The 14406-nt window shown below is 40.9% G+C and overlaps 1 protein-coding gene across 2 annotated transcripts in view; it reads right to left on the bottom strand.

Moving 5' to 3' along the window:
* Positions 1–12577, bottom strand: part of ADAMTS19 (ADAM metallopeptidase with thrombospondin type 1 motif 19) — a 128168-nt gene extending 115591 nt beyond the window's left edge. The window contains exons 1-2 of one of the 2 annotated variants that reach the window (XM_050987221.1): positions 12385–12577; positions 10808–11418 (exon numbers count right to left, since the gene is read on the bottom strand). In XM_050987221.1, coding sequence (XP_050843178.1) covers positions 10808–11418; positions 12385–12469 — 696 coding nt within the window. In that variant the 5' untranslated portion in view covers positions 12470–12577. The remainder of the gene's footprint in view (positions 1–10807; positions 11419–12384) is intronic. The other variant, XM_030237556.2, reaches the window with a different exon arrangement.
* Between the last annotated feature and the right edge of the window lie 1829 nt (positions 12578–14406).

Raw genomic sequence — 14406 nt, 5'->3', positions numbered from 1 at the left:
TGTTCAAACCCATGTGCTTTCACGGTAGCCACAGAAGGATGTGGCCCAGTTCCAAAACCCACCCATGATTGTCCATAGAGAAATTGAATCTCTGTTAATCCTCACTGAAATATCCATCCACGACTCCATTATCTTGGGTTTTTTCTGACAGAGAGGCTGAACTGCTCCTATTATTCCTATTATTAAACATTATTTAATTCAAGGCAACACTCCATGAAACTCAGTTTCACTCAAATATGCAATTTGCCAAAATTACTAACTGTGGAAAACAGTAATTCAAGAAAGGAAAATAAAATATATTTATAGGTATAGAACTACAATTCAACAAATAAAGTTAGTCCTTCTATAAAATAAAGTTATGCATGGGGTTTTTATATCTCTGCCTAGAATTACATTAATCCAAACCAGACAGCTTTAAGAGAAATAAACAAGACTCCCACATCATGGTTTTAAAAAATTGAAAATACATAGAAGTGATAGTCTTCTATGACTCCTAATTGAAATTCTTTTTTTTTTTTCCGAATCTATGCAGGATTTTTGCTTTTAACTTTTAAACCTAGACCCTACACTCCCTTTCTGAGGGGAAAAAAAAATCAATTTACCTTTTCTTGCACTAAGAAACTAAAGCTCTGCTATCCTTAGGACAGAAGGTACAGTATGTAATTATTCTTCAAGAATTATTATTTAAACTGAAAGAAGAAATATAAATTTGGATTAAGGTTTTTCTTTTAAGCTAAAGGGCTTGATTTTATGCGTGTAAGAACACAAATGGTGATCAGAATGGAGTTTTGACATTAGCATCTTGAACCAAGTACCATCAGGCTGACTGGTCACTTCCAAACAAAGTTGCTTATATGAAATAAGCAAAGGATTTATTACCCTATATGAAATACAAAGGAAAGGAATTATTTCCTTCCATTATTTCCCATGTAAATGATTTAGATGGAAAAAAAAAAAAAAACCAAACCATGAAACAATCCAACCTAAAGAGACATCCAGGAAATGTGCTGTTATTATTATTATGCTTCCTTAGATAGGTTACTATAGAAGAAACAAATAACCAGGCAGAAAAAGGGAAACATGCTAGGACTATCAGTCAGAAACTGGAAAACAAAGCTTTTATATGCCTAATTGCATCCATTTTACACTATAAATCCTCTTCTACTTTAAACTCATTCACCACCCTCATGTATTTCTAAATAAATATTTGAGGTGAGGTCCATTGAGGTCACAAAGAGACAAAAGAGATTGGCAATCTCTTATTTAGACACAAAATCACCTAAGCAACTTCCTGTCTCCTAACTTTCAAGACTGTCAATTCTCAGGTTTCAAAAGTTGTGCAAATTAGAAGAGTTTCACACGCAGTTTACAACAGAAACACATACAGAGAGCTTCATGTTCAAGAGCATTTTTCAAAAGAAAATTAAGACCACAATTAAATATTAAGACAATATGAGTCCCTCATGATGTCCCTTTTATCTCCTGTGTCCCAGTTCCAGAAGAAAACCAAAGTACTTCACACATGCCTTGAATCAGAGCTTCATTTGAGTTTTCAGGGTTGTAATCCAAATGCCAGGCAAATCGGGAAAAAAAAAAAAACAAAAAAAACCCACCCAACCAACAACAAACAAACAAACCCAAAACCAAAAACAAACAAGCAAAAAAGAAAAAAAAAGAGCACTCCAAATTGTAAGCACATCTGAAGCATAGTTTAGCATTTTATATAAAAGATGGCATAACTATAATGGCTGTAGCTATCACTTGGGCATTTCTTCCACCCAGCATCCCCTGAAGCACAGAGGGCCAGAGCAGGACATCTACTTTGCACTGAAGCATGAAAAGTTGTCCCCAGATGAATTAACATCATGTGCAGAAATATCTGTATTTTCCTTAACTTGCTGCTATCTAAATAAGCTTGCCCTGACTTGACCCAGTTAAACTTCTGACATCTAATGAGAACTTAAGGTAGCACAGCTGAGATCATAAAACAAGCATATGCAATTGTTGGAAGATAATCACACAGAAACTAAATCACTTCACAAGTCACTTTTGGGCACATTTCTACATTTTTGGATGCAAAACTCATTCAGAAAATAATTCTGACTGAAGTGCTGGTAGACCCAAGAAAAACATTCAACAGCACAGGCTTCCAAAAAAATTTCACCTCTTTTCACTTACATGCAGATGTATGTATTATTAGCAGCTAATGTTAGGAGATTGATTTCTCATTCTAAATCAATTCTTCTAAAATTAACACTAGAAATATTCTTCATTCTTTCACTTCCAAATAATACCTATTGCTCATTTATGATGGCATATTAAAAACAATTAAGAAAAAACAACCGAAGAAGACAAGATTGTCCAGGCAATGACATGTTAACAACAAAAGGCTAACTGAACTGCTAATGCATTGCAGATGCACATCTGATCTTAAAATTAATAAAGATGTTTTGGGCTATTGGTTTATAAAAATTTGACCAACTACTGTCTGGATCTGCAATATAAGACAGATGCTCATGCTTGGTGTATTTCCCACTATTTCCTCAACTTGTCTGCAAGGAGAAACCAACCAGCCCTCCTGCTATATCCCTGAAGTCAGCTGAGAGATCTGAGTAAACCAAGGAGGGGCACACACTCCACAGAAAAGCAGCTGCAAATGCCTCATTCTGCCACAAGTCCAAATCGCTTTGTCTCACTCCTTTCTTTGCTATGTGATGAGTTCTCCTCATCACATAGCAGAGGTATGTTCACCATTTGAATACTACTTCTACATGACCACTGCTTTTCACAGACTCCTCCTGAATATTCTCATCTTCCATCAATACCACAGCTTGAACACCTAATGCTTCCTCTTGGTTTTTTTTCTCTGTTTCCCAGCTCCCCCTATTTTTATCTTATTTAGCATGGAGATCATAGATGCTGCTCTTTTTTCCCCTGTCACATCCAACATTAACAATCAAAATAATCTCCACTCCTGCAAGAAAACATTTTGAAAAGAAAGACAAAGAACAGTCCTTGTAACACACTATTACAAGGGTTGCAACATGGAGAACATTTGGTTCTTTTAAAAATCCTGGTTCATTTGCTAGTGAAGAAACAATTGGCAGATACATGAGATATATAAGCCAGGGATACATGTTCTGAAAAAACTGTTGGTTTCACTAACGTTACCATTTGTAGCTGGAAGACACTCTGTGGTCTGCCTTTTCTTTTTAAAGCAGTTAACATCAAATTAGGAGGCCAAAATATCATTAATTTACTAATTTAATTAACGGAATCACCCAGATTTTCTGATTTACCATCTCACTTCTCTATCTTGAAAAATAACCTTGATAATTTTATACGTTCATTACAATAGGTAAAGATCTGGGTGATGCACAGCAATCTATTTTTTTTTCTTTAAATGAAGCCACTCTCGAGATAGCATATTTCTAATTTCTAATTATCCCTCAGAAATATACTGCAAAGGAAGCATTTGTACTGAAACCAGGCACTTTAGGAAGAAAGCAGGCTGTTATAAGCAGGACTGGAATCACAAATCAAACCTGTCTAAGGATAGAGCACCTGCATCATTGTAGGAAAGCTTTTAGAAGAAAGGAGTCATTACCACATGGTCTGAGACATGGTGGCCCAAAATCTCACATACTATGTGACAGTGTTTAATATTAAAGGAAACAGAGATTGTTACAGTTCAAAGGTAGTCTTGACCTAAGTCAAACCTGATTTTCTAAATCTTTCAGCTTTACATTAACAATACTGTTCCAATGTTTAGAAGACTTATCCTTCTTAGGATTTGGGATGAAGTCTCAGATACACAGAACAAAAATCTAACCAAAAGACGTTTCATCCAGAAAGATGAAGAAGAACAGCAACAGACTGCAGCAGCAGAACCCAGGAGGAAAAACAGAAACAAAGAGGGCTTATTCCTTTATCTTTAAGCAGATCTTTGTTGGTTTATGGCACTTAATGACAGTAATAAAATTTTAAAGGGATACCATCTCCAGAAGAAAGAAAGAAGAAAGCAAGAAAGTAAGAAAGAAAGAAAGAAAACAAAACAACCCTCCCCCCCCCACAACCTAGATTTAATAGTTCTGTTTGCAATTAACTTCCTGTTCAGCAAGTTTGTTAATAGTGTTAATAGTGTTTTTCTTGTGCATATATGCTAGTTATTTCAACTGGCCACAATCACTTATTCCATTTTACTTTTCTTAGGCTTTTCTACTGTGTGCTGAGCTCGGCTTCATCAGATTTTCAAGGTCATATTTTAATAAAGAGATTTAAATAGAGAAATTACAAACACAGCAGCTAAACTTTAGCTGGAGGCAAAAATGAGGCAGATGTGCATCTGCCTAACCATGCTGTAGTAACCTCATGTAAACAACTTGTTTTGTCCTGTTGGAAACCAGACTTCCTACAGGGCTGGCTGCCCTCCGCTTTCACACCTTCCACTGTCATGTAAATCCAGTAGGAAAAACCCAGATGAGTTTCAACACAGACACTGAAAGACTTCATTCATCCAGGAGGACTACGGCATCACATTGGTTCTCCAACTTTATGGGGAGGTAGAAAGCACTAATTTTTTGTCCAACACTTTATCTTCCCAGGGATGTTTGTTTTGGTTTTTTTTTTTGTTCTGAGAGAAAAAAAGACTCAATACACTTTCGTAACAGAGCAAAGCTGTTTTCAGTTCTAATGTTACCAGTCATGCCCCACCTTGCTCACCAATTTACACTGATCACAAATTTTATATTACCCACTTAAGCATGTTTAAAACACAAATAAGGCACATTTTAGAGTCAACAAAGCAAATCTTGTTGAATCTGTGAATTCTCAGTATGGGATACTCATGGAGTACCCTCATTCACATATTTACTTCTGTCCTTCTCAGTAAAGTTTACTTTCTCTAACAAACTCATAACGAAACAGTAGGCAGACTGCTTCTATTTGTTCTCCCTTCATTTAAGGATCCCAGGAAGCTGGGTGAATAGGAGAGAGTTTGTACTTAATTTCATCCTGGCAGCCTGTAGGATAATCCTATTGAATTTTATAATCCTCCTTCTGCAATGTCAAACTTCAGCATGTATGTATCATATGGACCAAAAAGACTGCTAACATTCTCTTTTTTTTACCCTTTTATGAAAAATTGTTGGTGATCTCTGTTTTCTAATGCTTACCACCAGCATAAAAGAAGCTGTAATTGTCTCAAATTTCTTTTGGAGAGCATCTGGTGTGGAAGTTACTCAATACGGATGTGTAACTGCAAGGGTCACTGAGGTGGGGAGGAAGGGGCACTACATTTGGTTGACAAAAGACTGGGTATTTAACCTATTTCAGCTTGCATGTGGGTACTGTACGATTCAGGATGTGTAATGGGGTAGTTGCATTCCAGCCTGATCGAAGCAAGAAGTCTATTTAAGTCTCAGAGCCTTACAGGGGGAGCTCACAGCCTGTAATAGCACAGCTTCCCAGGGCAATGGATGAAGCCCAAATGTAGGGGTTGTTCTGACCACCTGCTTCCAGAGGCGGACAAAAGCAGGGATACTCACAAAAGCAAGACTTTAGCTTGACTGTCCACCACACAGCAAACAGACTCATTACTCACACCACATGCAAACAGCCTATTCATCCTCAACCCACCAGATCCTATGCCAGGAAAGGAGTTCCAGCAGGTTAAGTATTGCACTGCCACTGAAAGCTGTGCAACCAAAAGGAAGAAGCTCAGTACCGCTGTCCAAAACTGTTAGAACTGTCCAAAAATTCAAGTATACTTGCCGTATCAGGCACTACTCTCATTGCAGGAATCACAAGGAAGTGTAACAATAAATTCACCAGGATTTTTCCCATATAAAAGTGTTGAAACATTATGGTTAAAATCCCTGTCTAGGAAGAAAGATGTCAAAACACAGATTCAGCTTTTTCTTCGGCTGAATCCTATCCCCAAAAATTATTGTGTGCAGAATTGTAGGAAAACGTAAACTTCTTAATGGATTTTATTACTATTGTTCATTCCAATTTCATTTTGCTTGTTCTGAGACAAGCTACAAAGTTAGACTGTCTTCAGTGGAGAGGTAATAATAACAATAAGAGGTAAAAATAATAATTCCAGTTTTCTAGAGCTCTAGTGTCCTATATGTAAGGGACATGGGAAATTAGAATATCCTAAGAAGTCTAAATATTTTTAATCCATCATGTGTCATTCAATTACTAGTAATTATTAACACTAATCTTCAAAACTAATCTTCACAAACTTTGTGTCAGAAGTAAAAACAGCCATGCATTTCCTGTAGAGCTGCTTCAGTTTTTTTTCAAATCTTACTGAAGCACTACACAACTCTTCCCTTGGCCAGCAAAGGCCCATACATTTTTCACATCTTTATTTACTTGTTTTGTTGCAAAAGTAGGACATTACAATTAGAAATATTCATTGAAATGCTGTCCTCCAATGATACTTGGCACATTTCTGCATGGCACAGAACAACTGTCATCCATTCTTTTGATGATGCTGGCAGCATTGCTTTGGATAGGGCTGTTTAAGTGAAATACTTGTCTACTATAGAACTATAACTATCTAACATTTAAAAACCTGTAATAACCAACATTTAAAAACCTCACTGGAAATGAGACCTAATAACAGCACCACACACTTCTGTGGAGAGCTCTTCCCTGGACTGGAGATATGCTAAGACTTGTTCCAACTCAAGTCGCTGTGAAAATGCAAATTACTTTTAATTGCAAATTATATTTTACACAGATTCATCAGAACTATAAATATGCTATTGCCTGATTCTCTTTCTTATGATCCAGTGAAAATCACATGAACTTCAAAACTTCTCTCCAGTAAATTAACCCAAATGTCAATGTTGCCTTATTAGGCTGAGCTCCAGAGACAACCTGCAAGAAGCTGAGATGAACAGCAGCAGCACAGCAGCAAGAAGCTGCATTGTTCTGTCCCTTCTCTGTGTCTACATTTGGTCCTATTTGCACTTCCTGAAAGTCTAAACAGGCTCCACTGCTTTTAGAAATAAAAAGTCATTCAGATCCTTTCTCAGCCTAAACAGAAATAGCTGTTCTCTGTTTATTGCAGACTCCTTCAGTGAAAAGAAGAAGAAACTTCGGGGAAATCCCTGCCTGTCAGTATACAGCCATAGAGAACTACCAAAGGAATTAAATACTGAGAAAAAAACTGTAGTCATACCTCTCTTTTTGAAATGAAATTAATCGGGGATAAAGCATATATTTGCCACATTTACAGCACTCTGTGGTAAAAGCAGTGAGACTACTTCAACTTTCATTCTAGCAGTAGATAAAGAACCAGCAGTCTGATTTCTGAATTCTAAGTCCACAGTAAATTTCTCCTACTGCATGCTATATGGTATAAATTCACCATGTATAAACATATATATATATATATATATGTGTGTGTGTGTGTATGTATGTATGTATGTATTTCGAGCCACAAATAAAACTGTCCAATAACCTTTGACACAATTTTTTCCTATTTCAAATATTATGTCAGAACACAAGCAAACAGAAGAAACAACCATTTAAATAATTAATGGGCCAGGTCTTCAATTCATTGCTTTCAGAAGAACAGTCTCAGTGGCATCAGCAGGACTGTTTACATCCTGTTAGTTGGCTAGCCATGAACAAGAAGTAGGCAGTCAGCATGCAGATGGGAGAATCCTTGGAAACCTCTCCTTAGTCATCTTCCCAGAGCACCAGCGCAGAATCCCAAAAGGTACTCAGAGTAAATCCCAGTGAGCTTCAAAGAGATGTAAGCATTCAGAAGTGTTTTACCAAGGAGCTGGAGAGGACTGTCACCACTGATCATGTGAGCTCTGAGATCGCACCACGGTCATCATGATGAAGTTTCTAGATAGTCCATGTGTATCTCCAATCTTTAGATTCATTAGAAAATAACCACTGAGTTATTGTCAAGATTAAATGGCTGAATGGAGACACTGCTGAATGCTTGCAGTCAGAATTTGGTTAGTAATTATCTGTGAATACAGCTTGCATTTCTCATTTGTATTTTGGCATGACTTTCATGATGTATTAGGAGCACTATTATTATTACCCCTCCATACTGGGTCTTGATGAGCAGCTTTAGAAAAAAAACACTATTGAAGCTCTCAAGAACTGTGAAATAATATAGGGAAGCTTAAATGTTGTCCTGTATGCTTTTTGAATATTTCACTGGTTGCATTTGATGCTTTACACAAATGCAACCAGTGAAATATTCAAAAAGCATCTAAATTTCAGCTTCAGAGGGTAAGGTCATTAACATCTGCAGCAATGTTCTTCTTTCTGTGTACATAAGTGGATTACTACACAGACCTTTTTTCCCCCTATTTCCTGAATATCACTGGCACATGAGGTCTCTGTGACTTGAGGAACTGGAACTGATACCAGCATCCTATGTGGATGGTACAACAATTTCACCTAAGGCCTCTCTTTAATTTATTGAAGATGCAGTATCTTTTGACAAAACTAGTCCTACAGCAACAGCCATACATCTCTACTGCCAGGCATGACCTTCCTCTGCATATGACAGCCAAACTCCTTCACCCTTTCTCCTGAATGGCATAATCACTCTTGTCTGTCAGACTACAGCTAATTTCTTCAGTCAGTAAAAAGACTCACTAAAAGGCTATTTCTGAAGAGCAGAATGGTGTAATCTAAGCTGCATATCAGTCCACATTTGACTTTCCAAAGTGTACACAGCTTACCAAACCTAACCCAAGCTCTGCAAGGCTTTGAAATGAGAGCGTATCTAAGACATTCATATTTTCTCTGAAATGTCTTTATATTTAAAATGAAAAAAATAAATTCTAATTCTGGTAACTACAATGAAACATTTTTGGGGACAAGTTTCAATGTTATTTTACATGTTAAAAAAAGAAAATGTAGTTTGAAATATGGCTTCGCTCTATTTTCAAATTCAGGCATAGATGAAACAAGGTGGAATATCCAACTCATGTTAGCATGTTTTTTCAATACTCTTGGAAACTCAGCAACTTACTATGTAATAGAGCCCAAGCAATGACTGAATAAAGAATGACAAATAGCTTAGGATTTGTTATGACAGCTTTGACATAATAGCACTGTGAATTTTTTTTAACTATGCCTGACACAGCAACACTCTCAGGAAGAACAGAACAGTGCAGTTGAGGATCATGACAAACTAGTCAGCATCAACAACAGTTGACAATTTTATTTGAGATACACAGAACACTTTATGTTTCAGCTGTAATTTTCTCGATAGAAAACATGATGTGGGCACATGCACACTTAGATGGCCAAAGGCTTTGGCATAAGCTGGTACTCATAGTAAAGTCTAACAGAATCAAAAAATTACTAATGGAGCTCTCTAAAATCTGGGATCTATCCAAAAAGTGGATCAATTTATATAATAGATCAGAGGTGTTACAAAATGCAACGATGTCCATGGCTTTTGAGTAGACACAATAAAAAGGTGATAATTATCTCCACCAATTTCTTTACAAAGATTTTCTCACCTAATTTTACCCTAACACAACGTAGAAGGAAGTAAAACTCTCAAAATAAGAAGGAGCACAGACATCAAATGCTTTTCATGAACACAAAACTCTTGTGCCCAATTCTTTTCAAACCACCATCAATTGACTTTCAATATTTTTCTCCACAATTAATTCTACTACCTTGCTTCAGAAAATCTGACAAAATATCAATAATTACATTCCAGCCACTTAGAGTTGTGTGATACTTGGCGGTTTCCCTCTGCAGGAGTGCAGGCAAATATTTTATTTGGTGTCAATCCACCATTTTCAGTTTGTGTTGATTTTTCAATAAGTTCAAACAGGCAAATGAATAAGCAGTCAAAATTTCCACATTTTACCTGGTTTCCCTTCATGACCATACAAATAAAAAGGTGCATCTTCATGAATCAGCAATGGAGCAAGTTAGATGTTCAAATTCAGAAAGAAATACAAGGAAAAATCTATCATGCAGTTATGGTGATTTCCACCCAAACCCCAGGATTATGGAGTATATTAACCCTTTCCAGCATCATTACTCTTTCTATTCTAAATTCTGTTAAATGCTGCAGGAATGTGCATTTATTATGCTACATAAAGGCCCCAAATGAGAATAATAGTAGCAATAACTGTTTTTTTAAGATCCTGCCACAAGTACAATACAGGTATCACATGTGAGATGCTGTGAGGTAGAGAAAAAAGGCCAAAGACGTGAAAGCAAAGGAATAACAAAAAGGAGAAAGGAGACATTGGTAAAATAGTACTAGAAATAAAAAAAAAAAACCAGAACAGTTTGAAAACTGAACTGCAGAAGGAAGATAATTCAAATGAGGGAAATAACTTCAGAATACAGGATGAGAATGAAGAACAAATAGATTACAGATGGACTGCAGGAGAGATGATGAGACAGAAAAAATAAAGGAGAGAGAGCATGGAGGTATCTAATTACAGAACACATTGGAGGCAAGATAAAATTATGGATGGAGATGAGAAAAGTTTAAGATAGGATGGTGTAAGAAGTGGAGATCCACAACCAGAAAGGTATGTATCTGGAAACAGGGTAAATAATATCACCATTGTACAGGCTAAAGGCAGAATCAGGATTTGAGAAATGTTAGGAGAATAGTATGGATAGGAACATTTTTTCAGGTTAAGTACAGAGGTAGGACCCAAGATGCTACCAAAAAAGAAAGAAGACCTTACGAAAGGAATGGGAATGAAAAGCAATAGATGAAGCAGGGACTTGGATGGAGACCTGGGTGCTAGGCCAGGTGCATGCAAGGTCATCTTACCAGTCCACCACAGGTACTGAAGGAGGCGAAGGAGCCCGGGTAGCGGAGGACAGCACCACTGTAGTAACAAGCTCTCTCAGGCTGTGACTGTGTGGCACTGGGTGGACTTTTGCCCTCACCCCCAAGCCGCTCTTCCACAGCAAAGCCCGGAGCCAGGAAGCGGCTGTCCCTCTTGAGCAGCAGGTATAGTTCCCGAGCAAAAGCTGGGATCCTCAGCAGCACTTCCTCTCCATCCTCTGCTGGAGGTGGTGGCGGGGGGGATGGTGGTGTTGGCAACTGAGAGGCAGCACCAGACCCCTGGGGCAGCGGGGACCAGTGGTAAAACTCTTGAGACTCATACTCATCCTCAGTGTCCTCTTCATCTGCTGCCTCCCCTACAGCCTGTGCCTGCCCATCCACCGAGGAGGAGACTGAACGCACCTCTCGGGAGCTGCCAGCCACGGGGCTAGGTGTGACTGGGGCACTGAAAGTGCTGCTTCGGTTCCCACTACTGGGATCAACGTTGCAACCCCCACCACCACCACTGCCACCCGTTGGCTCCTGCTGGCCTGGGCTCCACAGTGCAGGGAAGACAATCTCCCACTCCTCAGTCTCTTCTGAAGCATGGAGACCTGTGGGAAATGCAGCAGATGCTTTAAATGAGTGGAGCACTGAACAGCATCCAGTGGCTGCTAAAAACTGCTCCCCCTTTGCCCACCACAAGATAGTCCTTCTGACTCCTAGACCAACATGCATGCCACACAAAATACAGTGGGGTTCATTTGTTCCTTTCATCTTGTCCTTACACGCAGATGGGAATAGCTGCTAGATGGGTCTGTTCTCTTGATGCATCTGGAACACACCAAGATTTTGCAGAACACAGAGAGAAATGGACCCCAAGCAGGGCAGAAGTTGTGTTTGTACCAGTATCAGGGATGTTCTTCTTTTGACCACCACCTCTATGCAAGGAAAGTTGCATAAACCCTTCATCATTTAGACAAAGCAACAACATTTTCATACAGCTAAAAAAAAAGTGCTGGGAAAAACCTGAACAAATTTGAAAATTTCAACCTTCTTCTCAGCATGATGTACAAGACCCATTATGCCTCCTGAAGTTCAGCCAAATATACACACACACACACCATGGCTGCACATACAAGTAGCAGTTGCATGCACATGCTGTATGATGATCATTCTCACAATGAAACTGAATTAGAATCACTAACGTCTGGTGTCTGCATATCCCAAACACGCTACATCACAATACAACCAAAGTCCAGCATGCCAGCATTATGTTTACAAAGATCTGAGTACACACAACCTCCACTAGCCTGAGACAGGAAACAGTTTTATTTACACATTCATTGCACACTAGGAACAGCACAGCCAGGAGAGATGACAGGGCTGCTTGTGGAAATCGGGTCTCGTACAGAGCAGCGCTGAGCAGTGCACTCTCAAGCCAAGGCGCGCATTATCTGATCACCCATCGCTTACGGGGGGCGGGCGCGGTTAACAATGGCCAGGTACCGCCACCGTCAGCCGGCGGGGCGCGGAGGCCGCCCCGAGCTCGGCCCGTCCCGCGAAAGGCGCGCACTTACCTGCGCCGAGCCCGCTTGACAGCACGCACAGCTGGTAGAACACGCAGCAGACACGGCTCAGGCGCATCCTTCCTCCCAGCGCCATCGGCTCCGCGTCCGCGGGACGCCGGCTGGGAATACACGCAGGGCCGTGCCGAGTCGTGCCGGGCCGAGCCGGGAGTGCCGTGGGGCGCAGCCACCTGGGCGCCCGCGGAGAAACACGGGAGAGCGCGAGTAGCGCGTCCCGGCGGGACGGGCAGGCAGCAGCGGCGGCGCGGGATGCGCAGCGCACGGCGGCCGGGCGTGTGTGTGTGTGCGTGTCTCTGTCTGCCTGTGTGTGCGTGTCCGTGTTGTGTGCGTGTCCGTGTGTGCGTGGGCAGGCAGGAGCGCGGCCCGTGCGCGCACACAGCGCCCGGCGGCGGGCGGGCAGCTGCGCCCCGGCGGCAGCGACCGCGCTGCCCCCGCCCGCCGCTCGCCCCCACGGGGCGGGACGCGCCGGGCCCCGTCCCGTCCGGCCCCGCCCCGCCCCGCCCGGGCGGGCACCCGCCGCGGCCCCCCTTCCTTCGCCCCAACACAACCCCGCCGCCTGGCCGCGGGCTGGCGCCCGAGCGGGTCCACGAGCCGCCGAGCCCCGGCCGCGGTGCCGGGAGACGGCGCTTCGCAGCCCGCCCGCCCCTCCCGTCCGTGAGGGGCGCGCACCGGTGCGCCCGGCTGCAGGAAGGGTTCCCCTCATCCCTGTCGCCACCAAGGCGCTCAGCGGAGCCTTTGCCTAAATTCAGGGAGCAGCAGACACTGTCTTTGCCTAGTTTTGTGTAATTTGATTCTAAACTCCTTTTGCCCCCACCCCGCAGCTCTCCATGGAAACCCATCACTTTCCGCCCCGGCTCTTGTCAGCAGAGGAACGAGTAAATAAGGAGCTGAGCAAAAACTTTAGCTGCACGTCTAGCATCAGCATGAACACGTCCCTCTAAAAGCCGTATTTTGCCATAACTTCTGCTGCTTTACCTACTGTTGTTGGTGTCAAAGGTGATTGCTGTGCCTTAGGGGCAGGCAGAGCAATCCAGTGCGGTGAGGAAAGCCATCTGTGCCGTTAAGGGGAAGCTAAGAAGTTGCAAGAATTCTTTCTAAAAGTTAGTTGTGTAAAATGAAAAGCAAAACATACAAACAAACAAAAATCACGTGTTACAGCTCCAAATAAAAACCACGTTTAGACTCCACAGAATCCAAATGCAGCTGGCTTTTGGTCTCTGCTCTGCTTGAAACGTATGCTGCATGGACAGGTATTCTCAGCTGACTCCAAATAGTGTATTTTTATTAGTTGTTTCATTTTATAGGGGAAAAAGATTATCATACGCTGGCCTTTTTGTTTTTTTTGGTTTTTTTTGTTTTTTTTTTTTTTTTTTGCATTTGAGCCAACTAGCACTGAGCAAAATCAGAGGGACTCAGTGAAAACAAGATGAATTGATTAGGAAGAGGGGAGTTTTTCAGGGCTGCAAACTGGTATTTGCCTGATAATCGGGTGACCTTAAAATGCATTTCAAGGGAAGCTTTGTTTTCCAAGTAAGTAAAACATATGTACTAATTTACAGTGGAATTAGTTAATAGGCCAAATCCTGCAGCCTTTTCATGACCACAACTATCCTTACAACTGATCAGGAAGTGCTGCAGAATGTGGTTTATAAGCTCCTGTGAAAATACTAGATACAAATTCTGGTTTTATTTTTGTTATAACAAATAAGAATGTAAAGGCAGGATGCAAAAATGCACAGAGAGGACCTCTACACTGCATACAGTTACATCACAAAATACATAAATGGATAACAAGGGGGAATAAGGTAAAAAAGATGTGGCATGTGAATGTGCTTACTTTAAAACTGTGAATTGCTGTGACTGTTTCCAATCTGCTGAAGTTGTTGGTCCCTTTGGACAAAATTCTACTTCTCTCGTTCACATGTATAATCTTACTAAAAAGACACAAAACACTGGTTTTGACAATAAGGTAAGGAGAGTTTGGCCTCTTCAACACAAACTGCAAAGGATAGA

The sequence above is a fragment of the Serinus canaria genome, chromosome Z (assembly GCF_022539315.1).
Source record: "Serinus canaria isolate serCan28SL12 chromosome Z, serCan2020, whole genome shotgun sequence".
Lineage (NCBI taxonomy): Eukaryota > Metazoa > Chordata > Aves > Passeriformes > Fringillidae > Serinus > Serinus canaria.
This window is presented reverse-complemented; position numbering and strand designations above follow the sequence as displayed.